General features: G+C 45.6%; 1 protein-coding gene and 1 pseudogene across 1 annotated transcript in view; both read left to right on the top strand.

Moving 5' to 3' along the window:
• LOC136683966 (protein kinase C alpha type-like) overlaps positions 1 to 849 on the top strand; it is a 26269-nt pseudogene extending 25420 nt beyond the window's left edge.
• A 17437-nt stretch (positions 850 to 18286) lies between these two features.
• LOC136683967 (beta-2-glycoprotein 1-like) overlaps positions 18287 to 26011 on the top strand; it is a 9145-nt gene continuing 1420 nt past the window's right edge. Inside the window, exons 1-5 of the mRNA XM_066659094.1 lie at positions 18287 to 18535; positions 19605 to 19781; positions 21423 to 21519; positions 23146 to 23222; positions 23458 to 23646. Of these exons, the coding sequence (XP_066515191.1) occupies positions 18466 to 18535; positions 19605 to 19781; positions 21423 to 21519; positions 23146 to 23222; positions 23458 to 23646 (610 nt within the window). The 5' untranslated portion in view covers positions 18287 to 18465. The remainder of the gene's footprint in view (positions 18536 to 19604; positions 19782 to 21422; positions 21520 to 23145; positions 23223 to 23457; positions 23647 to 26011) is intronic.

Below are 26011 nucleotides of genomic sequence, written 5' to 3'. Positions count from 1 at the left end.
ACACACTCTATCAGATTTTCTGTTTCTCACACTGTCACTCCTTCACACCACTTGCAGTTAGGACATGGTGTAAAGCTTAGCTGAGCATAGTGTAAGTAGAAAAGTGTATATAAGCAACAGAAGCAGCAGCAGCAGCAGCGCTAATATAAGAGCAACAGAGCTTTATCTGCTAGTGTGCCTTCCTCCACACGCCTCACCCAACCCCCACCCATCAGCCTTCAGCACGTCACCCTCCACCGCTACATTACCAAATTACAGAGCACAGCCAAGGCCTTCATTCATCCCTTCACACGCTTCAGCCCTGCACACTTTCCACAAGCGGCTAAACCCCGCTAACCGCTGCCACAGTCCACTTCCATTCACAGCATTGATCCAGAAGTGTGCTACAGGCTACATCCGGCTTCTCTGACTGGAAAAGCACTGTGTTCCTGCCTGAGCTGCCTTCAGAACCCCTGTTAGCCCTTTTCCAACCAAAGAACCCTGGTCCGTTCGGGATTCTTCGGGAACCACCCACCCACATACACTTCCAGCCATTGACGGGAACCAAGGATGCGTTCAGTTCCAGGGCCAGAGATAAATGAATAGAGCCAGGACAGGGTCATGGTTTATCCACTGTTTACAGCTAGTTCTGAAACACGTGGAGCTTAGCCCTGAAGAACCTACTCTCCTCCGCTTTCAGCTGGTTCAGGAACCGATTTATTTCAGTGGAAACACACCAAACGGTTTCAGATTAGATGTGTAAACAAGGAACTGGGAAAGGGCTTAGTGTGACACACTCCACTCTACTCCACCTCCCAAACAGTGCCTTCCCTGCTCTCCAGACCTCCAGCAGGAGAGACGCTGACGTAAGGCTGAAGGCTGGTGTTGTTGATGGACCACTAAACACAACCATAACACAACGTGACCCAGGCTGTGTCCTTTTAGGTCAAATCTAAGAAAGGAACTGACATTGCTTCACTGTGACTTAACTTTGCTTCACATACAACCTGCAACCCAGGCCTTCGCAACAATGGAACACACACTTTCTCAGCACTGAAATGTCCACCGCTGGTCCACCGCCTGCTCGTAGGACCACAGATCCAGCCCTGGACCCTGAGAAACAGAGGTTAGGAAACAAACAAACAAAATGGGGGAAAATACAAGGAAGGTGCGGAAGGTGAGGAACCGGGAGGCCTTGCCCTTAAGCGGGGGAATGTCTCAAAAACGTCTGGTTACATGTTAAAGTTGTCTCTCGAGAATATGTATTCGGGTTCCACTTGGAATATTTTGGAGATATACCTTTGCCTTTTTGAATATGTGCATTTGCCAAAGATGTTGGAACACTGCTGTGAGGATCTGATTGCCTTCCACTATGAAGCATTAACAATACAGAGTGATTCTGGTGAATGAAGACACTCTAGTTTATCCCTTGAGTATCTCTGCTCCACCGTCCAATGCTCAGGTGCGTTATTCTCCTCTAGTGGACACTCTGCACTGGACGTGGTGGCCTTAGACTCATGTGTAGCAGCTCCAGAGCATCTCAAATCTAACACAGAATCATTACTATGGCTTCATCCAAAAGGAAATACAGGATCAAGACCTCGAATAGATACGATGTGCTTAGCTCAGTGCTTTTTTTTTTTTGAATCCCATTTACTGCCTCCCTCTGATTCAATTGAACTGAATATCTGCAAAACGAAGACCCAAGAGGCCATTCAGGGTCCTCCACAGAGCAGGTGGAGAGCTGTTCTCATGTTAATGCTGAGTCCCAGAAAGCCCTTGGGCCTACACTCTACTGAGCACAGGGACTACATCAGAGCTCTGTGGGTTGAGCATCAGAGTCTCCTCTGGAAGAAACCTGCTTTTTTCGGGATCACAGACCATGCCTTTGCCGTATGCTTGCACTATAATGAGTGACTGTAGTGGGACTGTAGACAGGGAAAGGCAGGTGAGCAGATAGTGCTATCACTATTGAGATACAGTGCAGCAGAGCACATGGTTCTCAGTACTACATCTACTGTATAAAGCGAAGTTTATGCTTCTTCACCGAACCTACGCCGTAATCAACGTGTAATCAACGTGTAATCAACGCACACCTCCGCAGAATTGTATTAATGCACTCGCCCCATCTGCGCAGACGATGGGTCCACAGTCGGACGATCATGAGTCGAGTAGAACTGAAGACGTCCACAAATATGAACCCCACTTCTCCACATCAGAGACTCTGCAGAAAGCACGGTTTTCCTCAGGCATTGCTTTGGACGTCATGGAACCAATAAAAAGTGGAATGAGGGAAAATTACGGACCTTAGGGATCAAATCATTTTAAAAAAAAATCTTGCTATGAACAGCAGGAAGATGTGGATCAGCTTTGTATTTGTTGCTTTCCTGGCACCGCATTTAAAGTACAATCTGTTCCATATAAAGCCCTACTCCCTAAATAGTGCACAGAGTGCACAGATTATAAAACTAACGCTACTACATTGTGTACTACAAAGTGAAGAGGTAGATATTTTAGATTCAGCCCTAGTGTTGTGGTGGTGTAACTGCAGAACGAAACTGGTTGAGTGTGTGGGTGACTGAGTGAGTGTGTGAGTGACTGGGTGAATGTGTGAGTGACTGGGTGAGTGTGTGAGTGACTGGGTGAGTGTGTAGGTGATTGGGTGAGTGTGTGAGTGACTGGGTGATTGTGTGAGTGACTGGGTGAGTGTGTAGGTGACTGGGTGAGTGTGTGAGTGACTGGGTGATTGTGTGAGTGACTGGGTGAGTGTGTGAGTGACTGGGTGAGTGACTGGGTGAGTGTGTAGGTGACTGGGTGAGTGTGTGAGTGACTGGGTGATTGTGTGAGTGACTGTGTGAGTGTGTAGGTGACTGGGTGAGTGTGTTAGTGACTGGGTGATTGTGTGAGGAACTGGGTGAGTGACTGGGTGAGTGTGTAGGTGACTGGGTGAGTGTGTAGGTGACTGGGTGAGTGTGTGAGTGACTGGGTGAGTGACTGGGTGAATGTGTAGGTGACTGGGTGAGTGTGTAGGTGACTGGGTGAGTGTGTGAGTGACTGGGTGAGTGGGTGAAACTGTCCACAGGTGTGAGTGTGTGAGTGATAGGATGAATGTGTGATGAACTGTCCAGGATACGTTCTTGATTTGTGCATTTTAATTCTGGTTAGAGAGTCTGGCCCACTGCGACTTTGATAAGTATGACGTGGTAACAGAACATGAATGAATGAATGAATGAATGAATGAATGAATGAATGAATCACAACTAATAGGTCCCAAATAAAAGGTCTTTGGTGCAATACAACAATAACCATGTTTGGTTCCTTAGAAAATATCTAAATAAAATCAGAACCACCTGAACAATAACACTCTCTCTCTCTCTCTCTCTCTCTCTCTCTCTCTCTCTCTCTCTCTCTCTCCTCTCTCTCCTGGCCTTTGTCTTTGACACCATAATCTCAGTAATGGTGCTACTGCTCTTTCCTGTCTCTGGGACAGCTGTCTGGGTCATGAGGAGAAGATCCAGCTGCAGCTTTTTACAGCGCAGGGAGATTTGCCGCCATGGAAAGCAATCATATTCAACTCATACCACTAATCTGCAGGGCTTCGTCACAGCAGCGAAATACAGCAGGGATATAATCTCAGGACAACACACACACACACACACACACACACACACACACACACACACACTCACACACACACACACACACACAGAGTGAGCAAGAAAGGCTGACCTTAACCAAGGGATTAATAATCTGTGCTTGGCGCTCGCCAACAAGATCCATGTAATACATTAAATTCCCGAAGAGACCAACTGCCTGGACATGAGCGGCTGGATTTGGGCCTCATTAAACATTTCCCCCCACTCCAGTAATCATTCTGGAGCCGCAAAATTAAAACACGACGGATTGCTCCTCTCAAACTGTAATATTCTAAAAGCACGGTCGAGGGAGAAAGACCCAGATCACTGTTCCTGGGCCTTGTTGTGTTCTAATGAATGCAGTTGTGTGGCCACAAAGGCCTAGATCCTGGGTCACTACTAAGGGTCAGTTGGCATCAGGGAGGTGTGGGCTGACAATAGACAAAACTCTGGTCTGGTGAATAACCCCAGACAAGCAAGCCAGCATTTAGATATCGAAATGATATAAATATCAGTGAGGAACCCTGACCCATTTATTCGTGTCATGTTTGTAAACAGAGCTCTGTTTGGCCTAACTGTGCCGGTCAGTAGAGGCTCAGGCTGCATTCCAAATAGTGTCCTACTCATTACATAGTGCACTTAACAGATTATAAACCAAGACCACTACATACAAACAGTGCGCTAGTTGGACTGGGACATGTTATAGTTTATAGCTGAATATAAAGAGTGTTGTAATCTGACCTAGAGTACAACACAATACATGACTGCAAAATGGTTATTTTATGAACGTATACTGTGCACTACATAGGGGGGAAGGAGACAAAAAATATGTGGCTTGTGCTTGCTGTCTCTTACACGCTGAAACAAAGCATCATTACTGAAGTTTTTATATGATATGATCAGTCTATGAATAAGGTCACAACAGCTGAGAAATGCATTGAAAACTAAAGTGATAACAGTTTTCAGATCCTAAGATGAAAATGCTAATATGGCTAACAACAGATAACAGCCTTTATACAGGCCAGGCTTCTGTACTGATAAATGCTGTGAATGCTTCTCTGATGTCCTTCCGTTGCTTCAATTAGAGCTTCTACTCTTCTAAGAAGGCTTTACACAAGATGTTGGAAAATTGCTGTGAGGATCTGATGGCATTGGAATGGGTTACACCCCTATCGCCAACATTTGGCATTAGGAATAGGGAGCTATGACCTAATGCTGGTCTATATTAGTGAAGAGCAGTTGGAGGTTAGGTGCCTTGCTCAAGGGCGTCTCAGCTGTGAATATTGAGGGAAAAGGCAGCACTGTGGTTCACTCCCCCAGTGCCCAAACGTCCCACCAGTCGAGGGGATTGTACCAGTGACCTGTTGGACCACGGTGGTCACCTCTAATTCCTGTGACAGTGTCTGAAGTACCAGCCCGGGTTGCCCTGGCCTCTGTCCAGTCTGCTCGTTCTAATTCACGGTCACCAGTGTGTGACCAGCCTTAGCCTCAGTGAGAGCTTGGCTAAGTTTCAAGTCCATGCCGAGGCCTGTTTGAGTGACAGGCGGACAACACAAGGCCAGAGGATCGCAACCTGCATTTCAGATCAGCGCCGGGACCCTCTAGCCTTCATTTCCCTCACCTGAGCTCTTCTGCCTGCCTGGAATGGTTAATAAATTCCCTTATTGATGTCTCCAGAGCCCTCAGAATTCAGTAAACTGTGTCTTGCTGCATCTGGGCGGCTTTAGTTTTGAAGCTCTGTGGTGACATATGACTCTTCTCCGAAGTGGAACACAGTTCTGGTTCTTAATGAAACATCTGTGACCTGCTTCGGTCCAAACCCCACAGCAGTGTTCTCCCCCTGTGTAAACAGCACTGTTCCTTTAAATGACAACGAGCCGCTCGCTGTTCACCCCGACCCCGAGTGCCCAGCAGTGAGGTGCGAGGGTCTCTTTCTGATCCGGTTTCCTCTCCCACAGTCCAAACACCCACATTGTCATCACTGTTTAACTTGAGTCTCTCTCATGAAGCTGGAAGTCTGACTTCTTAGGAAGCCATCGAGAAATGCGGCAGCTCACTAGGAATTGGGACACACCCACTGACAACGGCAACACACACAGCTTGTAAAGTCTTCCCAGGAAAGCAGGAAACTAAATGTGACAGTCCACAGCAGCTGCACGTGACCTTAAAGTCAGGGCACTCAAAGCCAAGCATGGTCTAGAAGGGTATGAAGCCGTGACACAGTGGAACAGTGCTCTCTGAGCCAAAATATTGTCCATGTCTGAGATGGAATAACGCACTAGCATCATCAGTTCAGAAAGTGCAATCCCAGGACTGCAATAACAGTGAATGTTTACTGTGCAGCCTCGCCGCTCCTCACTACGAGCACGGCCGTGTCTGGCAGCTCAGATGGATAATGTGGATTGATAGAACATAGTCCCAAAGGCGAGGGACTGAAATTACAGCCTTCAAACCCACTCAGCAGCAACAGCAGGAACAATGGCTCTTCTGTTAGCGCAGACGGGGAATCGTACGGAAAGTACAAGCCAGAGGAGGACACCAATTTGCTGGAAATGACCTTTGCCCTTGGCATTTACACTCCTATATCTGTGTGTGTGTGTATAGGTGTGTGCAGTCTGACTAAGTGTATCTGCTTACAGAGACAATCTGACTCACCAAAGGCCAAGATAGCAGCAGCACGACTGTCCTTTTCTCCACTGCAGACGATTGTAGTGGAGAGACAAAGATAAAACATGAGCTGCTCTTTACACTAGAGCCCTTTAAATCACATCCGTGAAATACAGGAGCTTCTATCAATGTATTAAATTAGAAATAAAGACATTTAGCGAACATCCCAAGGACATACAAACAGGAAAATGCTCCGTCTGTTTGCTGTTCTCAGGGCAGTGAGGTACATTCCTGTTTCCCACTGTTCTCAATGTTCTTTTCTGCGGCTCAGACTCTGAAACCACACACTGAAATCATTTTACACACGACGCAAAGAACACTCTGCGGTGTCTGCCCCTGTGTCACATGGTTATGGGGAAGAAAGAGGAATTTCACTTAGGATTTTGGGTTAAAGTGGCTCCTATTTCAATCTTTAAAACCCCTCTTCCTCACATTCCTGCAACATGGAGCAGATATTACTCGGAAGTTATGTTCAGAGTACAGTTGCTCACAGCAAACGCTTTCAGTGAAAAGGAGTCGACTCCCGCTTCTTTGAGCGTGAGGGTGTCACTCATATCAACTGTTGGCCAATGATTCAGAGAGTCGAGTCACTTGGAGTCGACTCAGTTTCGGTTTGTGACACCTTTAATAAATGTTTAATAAACGCAAAATGTGTTTGAAAGAAACTATTACAAGTGTATTTCTTTCTTCATTTTGGATGTTAATGTGTTTCTGTTTGGTACATAACTTTATTGTTTATGAGAATACCTCTAAAATAAAACTTTTAAAAATATATCACATATAAAAAAAATATCAAAATATACCCCTTTAGCTGAAACTGGATAAGTTACTATTTCATTTCTTGCTGTTTGATTGGGACCGTCCAGCAGGTGATCACCTGAGTTCAGGCTGAGGCAAGTTTCAGCTCGCTGTTAAAGGTGGTGTACCTGTCTGAACCCAGAAAACACAGAACGCTGCTCTTTGGACCAAGCTGCAGTCCAGACCAAGAGAAACCAAGTCTAATCTCCGCTCAGAGTTCCTGAACACCAGCTAAAATCAATCAGAGCATTGAGCTCTGTCCTCCACGTCACCTGACCTGAGACAAAGTCTATTTCTGTCCCCAATCTGCGCCTGAGATCCGCGACATTTTACCCCACATTTAGGTCCCCCTCAATAATTGATGAGATCTGAGGAGGCAGCACCTTCAGCTGTGAAAGAGCCTTCAGGCTTCGAGCTGTGTCTGTCTCCAACACCACAGGGGTCTAACTAACACATACACACACACACACACACACACACACACATCTAATATGCTCTTAAAACAGCTAACACACACTTGATCTATCATTATACACCTCTCAGTACTCACATGGAATATCCACTCAATACACATTTGACTACGTCTGGATCGTTGTCCGGAATAATTCGTTCTGATTGGATGTGGATTCAGAGTTTTGGATCTTATTAGACTCTCTCTATTAGACACTCACTCACTCACACAATCACTCACTCACTCACTCACTCACTCACTCACATACTCACTCACACATAAACTCACTCATTCACTCACTTACACAATCACTCACTCACACACACTCACTCATTCACTCACTCCCTCACACAATCACTCACTCTCTCACACCCACTCACACACTCACTCACTCACTCACACGTTCACATACTCACACACTCACTCACTCACACTTGCTTACTCACTCTCTCACTTACACACACACTCGCTCACTCACTCACTCAAACACTCGCTCACTCACTCACACACTCGCTCGCTCACTCACTCAAACACTCGCTCACTCACTCACACACTCTCTCACTCACTCATGCACGCACTCACTCATTCACTCACACATGTTTGAAAAAATGCTCCATTATTAATTCATTGATTCTGTTAATCATCCTGCAGAATTCATTCATTCATCAATCACTGCACATTTTTAAACAGATCTTTCCGACTTATCAGACGAGAGACCTGCTTTTCTTGTTTTTGTTTTTTTTGTTTTTTTTGTGGAATGAAGCTATTCCCGCCTTAAACAGTCAAGATGGAGCTAAAGCTAAAGCTCAGGTCGTGTCTTTGTTTGAATTGTTACAGTAAAGAGAAGCAGTGTAAAGATACACAGTGGAGAGAATGCATTTGTCAAACATAAGTCTTCTCTGCCTTAGAAACTTCTACAATTATTTTTACATAAAATATGCAAAGAACAAACAGATTAACTGCCTCACCACCTTCACAAACTCTGAAATAACACCACAACACTTTTATTTTTCAATTTCTAAATTGATGAGCTCTGTTCTGCATTTTCACTGCACTTTCATTTTCATATAAAATGTAAACAAAAAGGTACAATCACTGGGTGAGCACAATCACTCTCTCACTCACATACTCACTTACTCATTCACTCCACCACACTCACTCACTCACACACTCACTTATTCACACACACTGACTCATTCACTCACTCACATACACTCACTCATTCATTCACTCCCACACACTCACTCATTAACTCAATCACACACACACACACATTCACTCATTCATTCACTCAATCACACAATCACTCACTCACTCACTCACTCACTCACTCACACACACTCACTCACACACACTCACTCTCTCCACCCACTTGAGGGAAAAATCAAAATGCATAGAATAACAATCACCACCACTGACAATAGCGATCAATAAATCAAAAGTGGCCCCAACACTACAACAATCAGCGGTGATAAGGACAGTCGTCACCAAAGAACACACACGCTACAATCTTTGATCCGCACTTGATGATTAAATCACAGTAGACACACACACACACACACAGTCACTCCCTGATTTTCACCATAAAGCCTGGTCTCCTGACCCCTCAGTTTCTCTGATTTACGGCGGCTGTTTATTCCGCCTCTTGAGCAGAGCTATGACAAAGGAAAGTGCTCAATGCCAGGAGTCCACTCTCAGTGGGCACTGATCGGTCATCGCTCTGGAAAAGTGACACCTGTGTTTACAGAATACAGTAGAACCCAGCTCCAGGTCCAGAAGCCGGTTCTGCCCTGACGTCTGTGTACTCCGGGAGTGTTTTCTGATTGGGTGCAGACGCCGCAGCGAGTGGGTGGAAGGGGTTTGTAATATGTCATCCCTGATATGTCCAAATATGAATTGTCCCTTTCTCTTTGATCTCCATTGCACTTCATCGTGAATCTCATCATGAAATAGACATTAGGGGGCGCTGTGACCCTTGCGTGGTACTGAATTGCATCATTAATATCACATGGGCCTATTTCAGAATAAGGGACTGCATTGTATCGTACCATAAACTGCTACCAGAATGTAACTACGGCACCGGTAGGTAATTAATGCACATTTAAGGTGGACTGAAGGCACCGGCGTGTTACTACCAAACGGCTTAAGGAGGAACAGAGGTACCCGAATGTACTCACTGAGTCATAAAAGGCCAGAGTGTAACTAACATAGCATTTAAGGTGGACTGAATGGACCAATATGTATCTGTCAAAGAACTGAACATGCATCGGAGTATAAGTGTACACATGGCACAAAGCCCATTACAGACTAGCACAGCATTTAAGGTGGACTGGAGGCATCGCACCATTTAAAGCGGAACACAAGCATCAAAATGTAGCCCTCAAACCATTTATCATCAACTGGAGGCAGCAGGGAATAATCAATGCAGCATTTAAGGTGGAATGATGCAACTGGACTGAGAGAAATGTTTTCAAACATTAGTTATTTAATAACACAGGTCCTTCATCCCTCACCCACGGGAAACACAGTAAAGCTGGCCCGAGTTCAGTTGTATCTACCGATCGGACACGAGGAAATCTGAGGAGAGACGCAGCTCATCGCTCACGTGAAACTGTGAGTGAATCAGAAGTGTTTAATGAAAGATTAAAGGAAACTCAGTTCCACACTTAAGGCGGCGCAACACCTTCCCCGAGCCTACAGCAGCCAATAGAATCTGATTCAAGGCCCGTACAGAGACGGCACTGAATTCACACCGTTCAGAACCCTTGTCCTCCGGGAGCGGAGCATCTGACCGGCCGCGTCACAGTGGACGCTGACGCACCATCGCCATGGAGACGCTGCCCATTCCCTTCAGTACGGAAAGACAGATCCACTTCCATTCACTTACACATCAACGTCCTCCTCCAGTCGCCGCTGAACGTACCACGGTCCACAACCGTGACCTACACATAGAACAATCACGTTTGGTTCCATAAAGAACCACGTTAACTACTAATACTTTTAACCGATCGATTTTTAACCCTTTAAAAGGTTCTTCACCTTCCCACATGGAGCCAATAATGGTTCTTGGCATTGCTTAAAGAACCCTTTACAGCACCGTCATTTTTTAAAGAGCTTAGTCGCAAATTAACCAGCAGAGCAATGTTCTAGACTTCGGTTCTAGATCTAGAAGGCCTCCTCTGTACGTGAGAAGACAGGAACATGAAGGAAGATGGTTCACAGATGATTCTAAGATGTGAATTAAATGAAAAAGTAGAAGTACTCCCAGAACAAAGAGGCACAGGTACATCACTGTCGCTAAAGGTACACAGTGTAAATATACCTTTAAAGGTACCTCCAGAGTCCAGCTGTGTTCATTAAAGGTTCGTTCCATTCTCTTCTCCAGAAGGAGAGGGGGATATTTGGAAGGTTTCATTAGAGAACTGTGTAAATTTAAAGAACATAATAAACTTCCTGGGAATGAAATGAAGCGTAATAAATCAACATTGACAGTTAATATTGAATATGGCATAATTAGGTTCACTACTTAAAGGCACTGTATATGTTCCGCTGAGAGGGTAGTCACCAGTACAGCGGCAGTTTCTCTGAGAGTCATTTCTGAATGAATTTAAAAGTCCCAGGTTCTCCGATGATCTGGGAGTAGACGTCTAGTCACATTCTCTGAACTCGTTTAAACTCGTAAGACACACCCGTGTTTATGTTCAGTGTGAAACGGCGTGGTCTGGTGGTCAGTTCAGTGCAGGGGGTATAAGTCCAACACTCGCAGATCAGGTTCCTCTAATTTAATATTTATTTGCTCAACATCAACATGTTCACACTGTTAAACAAAGCATTTCAAACAGGAGAAGTGTCCGCTGCTGGTTGTGTAAACAGTACCCAGTGATCTGTCAAGACACACACTTGCTTTATGTTCTCGCATCTATTTATCTTCTCCTGTGTTTCTATAGGATGTGGCAGTGAGGGGAGGGGTTAGTGCACAATCTTTAAAGGTACAGCAGTGGTGTTAAAGTCCAGTTATGTTTACATTCTGAGTGGTGCGACATCACAGTGAGCGTGCTCCCGGCACACCTCTCAGACACCTTAAATACGCTGCCTACGGAGATACCTTAATCTGACCGAGCATTAAGGCAGCTGCGAATACAATCCCATGATGCAATGGAAACACAAGGCCCGTCTATTTTGCTCTTGTTCTTGAAGAGAATCCATCGCACTGAATCGCGGAGGCGACGCTAGCCGCTGAGCGAATAAACAACACGGAACAAGCCGTGACGCCATCGCTCGCTAACGACAGCGTCTCAATAATTTGCCTCATGAAGACGCTTGGACCCTTGCATAAAACCGCCACCTTTCAAAGACCAGTCATGTTTTACGTTGGAAACAAATCATAACCCACCACACGGAGCACATCCAGAGAAAATCCAAAGCACTGCCGAGCTTTTGTCTCGGGTTCACGCGCTTTCTAAAGCCCAAGGCCGAGCCCAGAGACGCTCTGACGGACAAAGCGCATCACAGCGAGCTGATGTTCTCTCGCTGACTGATGGGGGAAGAGCTCGGAGACACACTGACAGCGACCTCCAGCAGATCTCAGCCCAAAGGTGTCGTTTTAACCCTTAGAAGTCAAACCCTAGTACTATTCATATGTAATTACACAGTTATATGTGTAGTTACATAGTTATTACACACATATTAATCCCATTGACATTGTCGGTGAGTTTAACTTGCATTTTTGACTTTCTTCTATGTGGCGACAACATAAGAATGTGCTACAGACTTAAGGGATGCTTTTCCCGTCTGTAAAACAAAACAAATTCAAATTATAATCAAATAATCGACGTGGCCGAAAGTTTGTGGACGTGTGCTAAACCAACACTTCATTTCTCCAGTAGAAACAGGAGTTTATCAAGCTCTCCCTAGCCAAGCCTTGTCTCTGTGTATTAGCCTCATGTGCAGCTGCTCTAGAGCATCCCATTCCACACCACAATGGCTGCATTTTATAATAGAGGTGTTCACTAATTTTGGTTTCTAAAACAGTTTGGACACACAGTGCATCTTGTTTCCAGGCTACAGCAGGGCTTTTGTGAGTGTTGCTGACTCCTGAACGTTACGTTCTGAATGTCCACGTCCCTAACAGCTACAGCTGACAGTGCTGGACTCCATTCAACTCACAACTCCATAACAACCAATAGATTTCAGTTCCGTCCCAGGGTGGTAAGACCAGTCAGGCTGGTGTGCCATCTCCTGTGCTAAGGCAAGCATGCAGAGGCTAGAGTAATCCTAGATTAGCTCTCACTTCCGGAGAGACCAGCTGAGACAAGACGCTGCTCTACAGCACGAGCCCTGTGTGTTTCAGCTGCATGTTTGAAGGCAACAGGGTCCAGGTTCATTAACATTATGATCTGATAATGGACTACTGCAGTAGGAGGATACCATACATATCTCTGCCTTACCTTGGCATTGAAATCCCTGCTTTCCAAAGCCCCTGTGTTACAGAGAGAGAGAGAGGGGGGAGAGAGAGAAAGAGAGAGAAATCAGTCACATGCTCACACAGAAGTGATGCATTAGATAGCTCGCCTTCCTAAATCCTTTAATGGGCTTTTAGCTATCAGTTGCCCTCCGTGCCGCAAGCAATCCGAGTCGATTAACAAGACGCTGCAGTGGAAATGAACAATGTAAATATTTGATATGTTTCAAACCAGGGGTTCTCTAACATCTAAAACCAGTGAACAGGAGCTCAACACATGTGGCCACTGGGAGACCTACCTATGGCATTGGCACTTACTGATGTTAGACTTACTGTAACAAATTGCTTGGATATGACTCCACTGAAATGAATGGACTTCACAACACGGTTGCTGTCATTCGCTCATAACAGGACACCACCACACACTTAAAAGAGAGAGTCATTTAATCATGCAAATTTGTAGTTTGTAGTTTTCTACAGAACCTTCCTGAGGACCCTTAAAAACCTGTCTTTTTTAAATAGTGTGGAAAGACGGTGATCCACTGGCAGCAAAAAAGCATCAATCCACAGCGAATGTGGAGCTACACTTCCATTAGAAACTGGAGCCAATGTCCTGTGGATGCTCTGTAATGGCTTTATTACGCTTATAACACATTCGTAAGCAGTTATTACACATTAAGAAATGTGGAAACAAAGACCTGTTGCTTGCCAAATAGTGAACCCACATTCATCCACACTGTTAAAGCTCAAAGCTGTCCCTGCTCTTCCCTGTGCGCTTCAACTCACATAACTCAAATAACTATATTCATTTCTGATGTGTTATAACTGCTTAATAACGTGTTTATTACAAGCGATTAATAGGCTCGTAATAAGGGAGCCTTATACTGAAGTGATAACCCCACTCTATAGCAGCTCTAGACAGACAGGAGCGTACACACACACACACTTTCACACTAAACAACAGGTTATTTTATTTCCCACCCGTATTCAGGCAAGACCCGCCTCCTCCGTTAGCCATTGGCCAGTGACAACGGTTCCTCCGCGGGGATTGGCTGGTAGTTACACTCTCGTCAACTTCTCGAGAGTAGTGAAGCCACCAGCCAATCACAGCACGCAAGGGCTCTGTGTGTCGCAAAACAGGTGTGAAACAAAACAACGCCCAAATCTAGTTAAAGCCTCAACGCGCGTCTCGGGGGTCCACTCGGAGACGTACTGTCCGCGTGCCCGAGTTTGTGTGGCAGAAATGAAAGCACCCCACCCCACAGAACCACCCGCCTTCCTCGCCCCATCCCCAGGCGTGCACCCACCAGATGAAGTCGGTGCAGTGGCTGCAGAAGGTGGGCTGCTTGAAGAACCGGGCGGTGAACTTGTGGTCCTTCACTTCGTGCACGTTCTTCTGCCGGAGCGCGCCTTTGCGCGCGAAGCGGTTGGCCACGTCCGACGAAGAGGACTCGCTCACGTCAGCCATGGCGCGAGAGCAAACAAAACAACTGAAGGAGCAACAAAACAACAAGAAAGACACTCCAACACACACGCACGCGCGCGCACACACACACACTCACACACTCACGCACACACACACAGTAGGGTTCCTCCCGAGCTCGTGCAAAGCGCTGCCGCTCCTCGCGCTGAGACTCCGCGCTCCAACTAAACTAACTCCACTCGACTTTGGCCCCCCCTCCTCTCTCTCTCTCTCTCTCTCTCTCTCTCTCTCTCTCTCTCTCTCTCTCTCTCTCTCTCTCTCTCTCTCTCACCCTCACTCTCTCTCTCTCTCGCTCTCTCGCTCTCTCGCTCCTTCCTTCTCGCCCTCCCAGTGACGTAACTCCGGTCCCGGAGGCGACAACAGCGGCGGGGCATGAGCTCGGAGAAGAGAGGAACGCGAGTGCACTCTGGGGTCGCCCCCTTGTGGCCGAACCTTAGATGCGCAATGTCCAGTCTCCGTCAACCGGATCATTCAAGCTTGAGTTAAATCAATCTCGGCTTGAATTCAGTGAAACTGGACTTAGGTTAAACTAATCTGGACTTGAGTTAAACAAATCTAGGCTTGAGTTAAACTAATCTGGGCTTGAGTTAAACTAATCTGAGCTTGAGTTAAACTAATCTGAGCTTGAGTTAAACTAATCTGGATTTAGGTTAAACTAAGATAGGCTTGAGTTAAACTAATCTGGGCTTGAGTTAAACAAATCTGGGTTTGAGTTAAACAAATCTAGGCTTGAGTTAAACTAATCTGAGCTTGAGTTAAACTAATCTAGGCTTGAGTTAAACAAATCTAGGCTTGAGTTAAACTAATCTAGGCTTGAGTTAAACTAATCTAGGCTTGATTTAAACGAATCTGGATTTAGGTTAAACGAAGATAGGCTTGAGTTAAACTAATCTGGGCTTGAGTTAAACTAATCTGAGCTTGAGTTAAACTAATCTGGATTTAGGTTAAACTAAGATAGGCTTGAGTTAAACTAATCTGGGCTTGAGTTAAACAAATCTGGGCTTGAGTTAAACAAATCTAGGCTTGAGTTAAACTAATCTGAGCTTGAGTTAAACTAATCTAGGCTTGAGTTAAACAAATCTAGGCTTGAGTTAAACTAATCTGGGCTTGAGTTAAACTAATCTAGGCTTGATTTAAACAAATCTGGATTTAGGTTAAACTAAGATAGGCTTGAGTTAAACTAATCTGGGCTTGAGTTAAACTAATTTGGATTTAGGTTAAACTAATCTGGGCTTGAGTTAAACTAATCTAGGCTTGAGTTAAACTAATCTGAGCTTGAGTTAAACTAACCTAGGCTTGAGTTAAACAAATCTAGGCTTGAGTTAAACTAATCTGGGCTTGAGTTAAACTAATCTAGGCTTGATTTAAACGAATCTGGATTTAGGTTAAACTAAGATAGGCTTGAGTTAAACTAATCTGGGCTTGAGTTAAACTAATCTGGATTTAGGTTAAACTAATCTGGGCTTGAGTTAAACTAATCTAGGCTTGAGTTAAACTAATCTAGGCTTGAATTAGACTAATCTGGGCTTGAGTTAAACTAATCTGGGCTTGAGCTTAACTAGTCTGGGCTTGAGTTAAAATAATCTAGGCTTGAGTTAAACTAATCTGGGCTTGAGTTAAACTTAATCTGGGCTTGAGTTAAACTAATCTAGGCTTGGGCTAAAGTAATCCAGGCTTGAGTTAAACTAATCTAGGCTTGAGTTAAACTAATTTGGGCTTGAGTTAAACTAATCTGGATTTAGGTTAAACTAATCTGGGCTTGAGTTAAACTAATCTAGGCTTGAGTTAAACTAATCTAGGCTTGAATTAGACTAATCTGGCCTTGAGTTAAACTAATCTGGGCTTGAGCTTAACTAGTCTGGGCTTGAGTTAAAATAATCTAGGCTTGAGTTAAACTAATCTGGGCTTGAGTTAAAATAATCTAGGCTTGAGTTAAACTTAATCTGGGCTTGAGTTAAACTAATCTAGGCTTGAATTAAACTAATTTGGGCTTGAGTTAAACTAATTTGGGCTTGAGTTAAACTAATTTGGGCTTGAGTTAAACTAATCAAGGCTATGTTAAGGTGCTTAGAATAAACCACAATATCTCTGATGCAGAGCAAGTGAATAAGTAAGTGAGTGTGTGTGTGAATTAGTGATTGAGTGAGTGAGTGAGTGAGTGTGTGTGTGAATTAGTGAGTGAGTGACCCAGTTTCATGAAGTGTTTTGCATCTAAAGTAAATTAAATAATATCAGACACACACTCACTCGCTCACTCACTCATTCATATCCATATGATCACTCGCACACTCACTCCCTCATTCACATCCATATATTCACTCATTCATATCCATACATTGACTCACTCACTCATATCTATGAATTCACTCACTCATTCACACACTCTCTTTACCAGTACATTCACTCACACACACACACTCATTCATATCCATACATTCACTCACTCACTCATTCATTCACACACTTTCTCTTTAATATCAATACACTCACTCACACACACACTCATTCATATCCATACATTCACTCACTCACTCATTCAGACACTTTCTCATTAATATCTATACATTCACTCACACACACTCACTCATTCATATCCATATATTAACACACTCACTAATTCATACCCACAATTTCACACACTCACTCATTCATATCTATACATTCATTCACTCACTCACTCACTCACTCACTCACTCACTCACTCAGTGAAAATAAAGTGCTGAATTTCAGACACTGCTCTGAGTGATAAACAAAACAGAGATTTCAGTCTGTCACTGAGTCACTGCATTATCACCATCACCTCCCTTCCTTCCGGCAAAATACTTCTGAAGAGAACTGACCCTGTGTGTGTGTGTGTGTGTGTGTGTGTGTGTGTGTGTGTGTTTCTTTATATGTATATGTGTGTGTGTGTGTGTGTGTGTGCATGTGTGTGTGTGCATGTGTGTGTGTGTGCGTGTGTGTCTGTGTGTGTCTGTGTGTGTGTGTGTGTGTTTCTTTATATGTATATGTGTGTGTGTGTGTGTGTGTTTGTGTGTGTGTGTGTGTTTGTGTGTGTTTGTGTGTGTGTGTGTGTTTGTGTGTGTTTGTGTGTGTGTGTGTGTTTGTGTGTGTGTGTGTGTGTGTTTGTGTGTGTGTGTGTGTGTGTTTGTATGTGTGTGTGTGTGTGAGAGAGAGAGAGAGAGAGAGAGAGAGATAGAGAGAGAGAGAGAGAGAGAGAGAGAGAGAGAGAGAAGAAAGAGAGAGAGAGAGAGAGAGAGAGAGAGAGAGAGAACGACAGAGAGAGAGAGAGAGAGAGAGAGAGAGAGAGAGAGAGAGAATAAAAGTTACTTTTCAACACTGAACAAACACAAAGCCTGTGGGTGACCTTTGGGATCAGAATTGATGTTTTTTAGTTTTCATTTGACCTGATTTGACCTTTTCCCAATAGTACGTAATAATAAATATAATAACAATAATAAAGTATTTCAATCATTATTTTATCCTGCACTGCACTGTGCTGTATATAAAACACCAGCTGCTGTTTACACAGAGCTAGACCTGGACGTTTGGACCCACAGACAACGGTGAGTCGGAACAAACATAAAACACACGACCTTCCGTTAAAAGTTAAGAAAGTTTCATGCTTCTGCTGTAAATGAAGTTAATGGAGATGTGAGGTTTTGTTTCTGTGAGATCTGTGTTTGAACATTGGCTGTGTTTCAGTTGAAAAAAAAAGGTCATAGGTCATTTAGAGTGCTGGTAAATTACGCTGTTGCTTCATCTCTCTCTCTCTCTCCCTCCCTCCCTCCCTCCCTCTCTCTCATTCTCTCTATCTTCTGCTCTCATTTCTTGCAGACTTCCACAAGCAGGAGAGCACGGATCTTGCAGCTTGCAATAACAAACCACAAACACACTGCTGCCTGTCTCACACACACACACACACTCTTCCTCTGTGTTATCATCTCTCTCACACACACTCTCTCTCTCTCGCTCACCCACTCACTCTGCGAGGATGAGGCCAGTTCTCCAGCTGCTGCTGCTGTGTGTCACGGGGCTGTTCACATCCGTCTCCCCAGAGAACGGTAAAGTACCCGAACAGTGTTGGTCCTGTGTCTGTTGATTCACTGTCGTAGTTACACCGTGTTAATGTTTATTCATCGTGAAGCTAAAGTGCTGTAATCCAAAAGTCATTAACATTTCATATTATTCACTGCTTGGTAAATCATATGTAAACCTTCCTGCTGTAAATGCTACACGTACGCTTCTTTGAAGAAGGCTGTGGCAGAGCCAAATCTACAATTTCCTGTGTCTTTCTCTGGTCTGCCCTCTAGTGGAAGCCTACAGTTACAAGCGTAGCACTTTTCCACTGCATGGTCCCTACTCGACTCAACTAGGCTTTCCTCCTCCTCCACCAGGTGAATCAGGTCCTGGTTCTGGAAGCGGGTTCTTGTTTAGTGGCTGTTCTCTCGTGGTTCAGAGCGAGTCGAGTAGGGACTAAACCGTGGCGTGTGAACCTTGCAGAGCGCTGATCGTCCAGAGAGAGTCGTCACTCTACGCCACGCAACGCAGACGACCAGCACCAACTCTCCATCTGTAAAATCTCCAGCTGCGGCAGAGATCACGTTTGTTTTTATCCGACTCACGACGGCAGCTCGTAAAATGACGCCGTGGTCTTTTGAAGAGGTTCAAACGCTCCTTGGATCGGTGGCCGACGAAAGAATCCAGCGAGAGCTGGACGCTGCAACAAGGAAGGAACAAACTCTACTGATCTGTCTGAACTGATGACGGAGCTGTGTTCAGTCCCAAACAACAACAACACGCCGATACACCATGAGTAAACACCGCTTAACGTTACCGCCGCCGTTGTTGTGGTTTCCAAAGCTCGCTGTTACCGTTAGAGACAGGGTTTTGAGACGACACCTGATACATTCCGGTCTGTACTAGTGCTACCAGGGACTGAAAATCGTGTAGAGCTGTGCTGAGGCAGGTTGAGTAGGGACCTCAAAGTGGAAAAGTGCCCTAAGTTTACACTTTACATACACTCTTTCCAGAAGGGTAACAATGTGATTATGATAATGGTAATGATGATGATGATGATGATGATGATGATGTGTGTGTGTGTGTGTGTGTGTGTGTGTGTGTGTGAGCCAGTATGTAACCGCCCCCCACCTCAGGATGGTTCGGAGATTGCTGGTGGGCAGATGTTTTTCCAGCCTGGGACAGAGATATTTCTCACCTGTAGTCAAGGCTACAAAGCCACTGGAGGCTCACGCAGAATGGTCTGCAAATCCAACGGAGAGTGGACCGCGCGTGAACTGAAGTGCTCACGTGAGTTATTAAACACACACATGCTGCATGTAGGAAGTGAGATTTCAACCTCTAATTAAAACAAACAGTGGATCATTTTCAGAGCCGAGTGGAAGGGCCTTATGCAATCAGACGTGGTTGTTTACATAATAATGTAATAAGAACGTCTCCAGGATTTCAGCCGCTCGCTTCGTTCTGTTCTCGGGTTTTCTCTGGTCTCCGTTCTGGAGCCGTTATGTGTATTTATTTAAATTCAGTGGCTTTATTATATTTATGTTTTATTTCTTTATTTTGTATCTGTACATAGGGCGAGTGATTGTCTGTGAGGAGTGTGGTGTGTTCTCTCTGTGTCTGCGTGGGTTTCCTCCGGGTGACTGTCTGTGAGGAGTGTGGTGTGTTCTCTCTGTGTCTGTGTGGGTTTCCTCCGGGTGACTGTCTGTGAGGAGTGTGGTGTGTTCTCCCCGTGTCTGCGTGGGTTTCCTCCGGGTGACTGTCTGTGAGGAGTGTGGTGTGTTCTCCCTGTGTCCGTGTGGGTTTCCTCTGGGTGAGTGTCTGTGAGGAGTGTGGTGTGTTCTCCCTGTGTCTGTGTGGGTTTCCTCTGGGTGAGTGTCTGTGAGGAGTGTGGTGTGTTCTCTCTGTGTCTGCGTGGGTTTCCTCCGGGTGACTGTCTGTGAGGAGTGTGGTGTGTTCTCCCTGTGTCTGCGTGGGTTTCCTCCGGGTGACTGTCTGTGAGGAGTGTGGTGTGTTCTCCCTGTGTCTGCGTGGGTTTCCTCCGGGTGACTGTCTGTGAGGAGTGTGGTGTGTTCTCCCTGTGTCTGCGTGGGTTTCCTCCGGGTGAGTGTCTGTGAGGAGTGTGGTGTGCTCTCTCTGTGTCTGCGTGGGTTTCCTCCGGGTGACTATCTGTGTGGAGTGTGGTGTGCTCTCTCTGTGTCTGCGTGGGTTTCCTCCGGCTGAGTGTCTGTGAGGAGTGTGGTGTGTTCTCTCTGTGTCTGTGTGGGTTTCCTCCGGGTGACTGTCTGTGAGGAGTGTGTTGTGTTCTCCCTGTGTCTGCGTGGGTTTCCTTCGGGTGACTGTCTGTGAGGAGTGTGGTGTGCTCTCTCTGTGTCTGCGTGGGTTTCCTCCGGGTGAGTGTCTGTGAGGAGTGTGGTGTGTTCTCTCTGTGTCTGCGTGGGCTTCCTCCGGGTGCTCCGGTTTCCTCCCACAATCCAAAAACACATGTTGGTGGGTGGATTGGCGACTCTAAAGTGTCCGTAGGTGTGAGTGAATGTGTGAATGTGTTGTCCTGTGAAGGACTGGCGCCCCCTCCAGGGTGTATTTCCGCTTTGCGCCCAATGATTCCAGGTAGACCCTGAACTGGATAAGCGGTTACAGATAATGAATGAATGAATAAATATCTGTATATAGTTCATAACAAAGTTTTTGCGAAAGATTACAAAAAAGAACCCTTATGACAGGCCTAGAGTTCACTAACACTCTCATGGCCCAGTGCCATCAGATCCTCACACAAATGTCCCAGTGCCCCGTGCATCACTGATTCACCAGTTGCTTCTGTTGGTGTTTAGTTTGTACATCATATAAAGTGTTGTTTACCTGCCGCTTTGATCAACTGCGCCCCTCATTATAACAATCAACAGCATCTATCTTTTATGATTCCTCACACAGCGAGGAGATGTCCGGCGCTGGACCCCCCAGAGAACGGGAAGGTTCATTTCAACAACATCGTCTACCAGAGCATCATCAGGTTCTCCTGCGACGAAGGGTAAACTTTTCTGCTTTTGAAGTAAACAAACAACAACAACAAAACACAGTGTCATCTTAGGGACCAACCTACAACCTGTATCTGTCTGTAATGGGAACAAATCTGTCCTTGAAACAGCCTTAACACTTTTACATGGCTCCGTCCCAAATGGGGCCCTAAACCCTGTGTAGTGCACGATGTAAGTCCTTCGACCAAGCACTGTGTAATCTCCCACAAACCCGTTTATATTCAGATCACGATCCTTTTCTAAGAGTCAGTGCTTTGTTTTGATGTAGAAGCCATAGTTTCTTCACCCAGACAGTGCACTTTACAGGAAGCACAGAGTCGTTTGAGACACAGCCTGCCGTCGCAGCTGGTGCTGGCTGACGACACAGCACTAAACGCATGTGCTCAGGCTCATGAACTCGGATCTGACTGTTCACATTCGTGTCGTGTGCACATGAATCGTATACCTGATCTATATCATATGTAAGGCTGTGTTCACATTGTGACTCAGACCAGATTTGTTTAAGGGCTGTGTGAACAGGTCAGATTTGGTGTTGCTGGTGAAGCAGGCAACTTGTGGGAATCCGTTTCAGAGACAGATTCGTTCACATTACAGAAACAGGTCACTTACGTTTATGAATGTGAACTGTCAGTGCTCGGCCTGGTAATGTGAACGCAGCCTAAATCCCAGTTTGACTCTGGTCTTGATCCTTATATTAATCCAGAATGAAGGGTGTCTCAGTGGCGCTGCAGGTGGTGTCACTGCCGCACCAGACCAGGGTCTCAGGGTCGTGGGTTGGAATGTCTGCTCGGGTCACTATGTGAAGAGTGTGGTGTGTTCTCCCTGTGCCTCTGTAGGTTTCCTCCAGGTGCTTCATTTTACAGTCCAAACACACTCATTGGTAAGTGGAGTAGAGTGGAACGGTGCTCTGTCCAGGGTGTGGTCACGCCATGGCTGGACACGCCATGACCATGAACAGGATGAAACTCTTACAGGAGATGAATGAATGAATGAATGAATGAATGAATAAATGAATGAATAATATTAAATTAAAGCTACAGTCTGACATGCCATGACCCTGAATAGGATGAAACTCTTACAGGAAATGAATGAATGAATGAATGAATGAATGAATGAATGAATGAATGAATGAATGGATGAATGAATGAATAATATTAAATTAAAGCTACAGTCTGACATGCCATGACCCTGAACAGGATGAAACTCTTACAGGAGATGAATGAATGAACGAATGAATGAATGAATGAATGAATGAATGAATGAATGAATGAATGAATGATATTAAATTAAAGCTACAGTCTGACATGCCATGACCCTGAACAGGATGAAATTCTTACAGGAGATGAATGAATGAATGAATGAATGAATGAATGAATGAATGATATTAAATTAAAGCTACAGTCAGCCCTTTTAAGGACCAAAAATTAGTTGATGCAACTCAACACTTAGTGAAGAATCCAAATACTTTGCTGTTCCTGAATAAACCTGTTCATGCTCCATAGAGCGGGTCCTCCACATGGGGGCAGCAATGTGTAAGATAGGTTTGCTACAAATCCAGACCACTAGGTGTCAGTATAACAGTGTAGTTTAAAGTTAACGCTGGTGTTTTTTTTGTCCAGGTTTGTTCTGCATGGAAATGAGTCCAGCGAGTGTTTACACACTGGGCAGTGGAGCAACCCCCCTCCTGAGTGCAAACGTGGGTTTCTGCTGAGAATAACTCACACGAAGGCATTCTGAATTTCTTTCTGTACCAATTATCACATGATAATTAAAATGATCCAGTAATTGAAGGTATTTATGTGTTCACATCTATAAAAGTGCCTGGACAAAAACATCATTAGGTAGAGTTACAGTAGCAGAACAGGACATTTAGCTGGTTCCAGTATCACAGTCTGATGCAGATGTTGTGTGTCTGTGTGCTGCTCCTCCAGCTGTTATGTGTGGCCTCCCTGACATCCCTCCATTCGCGAAGATTGTGTACGACCGAGCATTTAAAGGCAGTGTGGTGGAGTACGGCTTCGGGGGAATGTACGAGTGTCTCCCTCCGATGGTTCTCGTCGGAGAGAAAAGAGCAATCTGTGGCTCAGACGGGTTCTGGACACGGCCCCCCGCATGCAGACGTAAACACAGACACGCGCAGACAGACAGACAGTGTGCAGACGTAAACATAGACACGCGAACAGACAGACAGACAGTGTGCAGACGTAAACACAGACACACACAGACAGACACACAGTGTGCGGATGTAAACATAGACACACGCAGACAGACAAACAGTGTGCAGACGTAAACATAGACACACGCAGACAGACAGACAGTGTGCGGAAGTAAACATAAACACATGCAAACAGACAGACAGTGTGCGGACGTAAACACAGACACGCGGACAGACAGACAGTGTGCGAATGTAAACATAGACACACGCAGACAGACAGACAGTGTGCAGACGTAAACATAGACACACGCAGACAGACAGACCCTGTGCAGACGTAAAAACAGACACACGCAGACAGACAGTGTGTGGGCGTAAACACAGACACACACAGACAGACAGACAGTGTGCGGATGTAAACATAGACACACGCAGACTGACAGACAGTGTGCAGACGTAAACACAGACACACGCAGACAGACAGACAGTGTGCGGATGTAATCATAGACACACGCAGACTGACAAACAGTGTGCGGACGTAAACACAGACACACGCAGACAGACAGACAGTGTGTGGATGTAATCATAGACACACACAGACAGACAGACAGTGTGCGGACGTAAACACTGACACGCAGACAGACAGAGAGTGTGCGGATGTAAACATAGACACACGCAGACTGACAGACAGTGTGCGGACGTAAACACAGACACACGCAGACAGACAGACAGTGTGCGGATGTAAACACAGACACACGCAGACAGACAGACAGTGTGCGGACGTAAACACAGACACACGCAGACAGACAGACAGTGTGCGGATGTAAACATAGACACACGCAGACAGACAGACAGTGTGCGGATGTAAACATACACACACGCAGACAGACAGACAGTGTGCAGATGTAAACACAGACACACACAGACAGACAGTGTGAGAATATAAACACAGACACACACAGACAGACAGACAGTGTCCGGATGTAAACACAGACACACACAGACAGACAGACAGTGTGCAGACGTAACACAGACACACACAGACAGACACACAGTGTGAGGATGTAAACACAGACACACACAGACAGACAGACAGAGTGCAGACGTAAACACAGACACACACAGACAGACACACAGTGTGAGGATGTAAACACAGACACACACAGACAGACAGACAGTGTGCAGACGTAAACACAGACACACACAGACAGACAGACAGACAGTGTGCAGACGTAAACACAGACACACACAGACAGACAGACAGTGTGACGATGTAAACACAGACACACACAGACAGACAGACAGTGTGCAGATGTAAACACAGACACATGCAGACAGACAGACAGACAGACAGTGTTCGGATGTAAACACAGACAGACAGACACACACAGACAGACAGACAGTGTGCAGACGTAAAAACAGACACACACAGACAGACAGACAGTGTGCGGAAGTAAACACAGACAGACAGACAGACACAGATAGACAGACAGTGTGCAGACGTAAAAACAGACACACACAGACAGACAGACAGTGTGCGGATGTAAACACAGACACACAGACAGACAGACAGTGTGCGGATGTAAACACAGACACACAGACAGACAGACAGTGTGTGGAAGTAAACACAGACACATGCAGACAGACAGTGTGCAGACGTAAAAACAGACACACGCAGACAGACAGTGTGCGGGCGTGAACACAGACACACGCAGACAGACAGTGTGCGGGCGTGAACACAGACACACGCAGACAGACAGTGTGCGGGCGTGAACACAGACACATGCAGACAGACAGTGTGCGGGCGTGAACACAGACACACGCAGACAGACAGTGTGCGGGCGTGAACACAGACACACGCAGACAGACAGTGTGCGGGCGTGAACACAGACACACGCAGACAGACAGTGTGCGGGCGTGAACACAGACACATGCAGACAGACAGTGTGCGGGTGTGAACACAGACACACGCAGACAGTGTGCAGATGCAAACACAGACACACGCAGACATACAGACAGTGTGCAGATGCAAACACAGACACACGCAGACATACAGACAGTGTGCAGACGTAAACAGAGACACACGCAGACAGTGTGCAGATGTAAACGCAGACACACGCAGACAGACAAACCTTGTGCAGATGTAAACACAGACACACGCAGACATACAGACCCTGTGCAGACGTAAAAACAGACACACGCAGACATACAGACAGTGTGCAGACGTAAACAGAGACACACGCAGACAGTGTGCAGATGTAAACGCAGACACACGCAGACAGACAAACCTTGTGCAGATGTAAACACAGACACACGCAGACATACAGACAGTG

This window comes from Hoplias malabaricus, unplaced genomic scaffold, assembly GCF_029633855.1.
Source record: "Hoplias malabaricus isolate fHopMal1 unplaced genomic scaffold, fHopMal1.hap1 scaffold_183, whole genome shotgun sequence".
Lineage (NCBI taxonomy): Eukaryota > Metazoa > Chordata > Actinopteri > Characiformes > Erythrinidae > Hoplias > Hoplias malabaricus.
The sequence above is the reverse complement of the archived record's forward strand: the minus strand, read 5'-3'. Positions and strand labels throughout refer to the sequence as shown.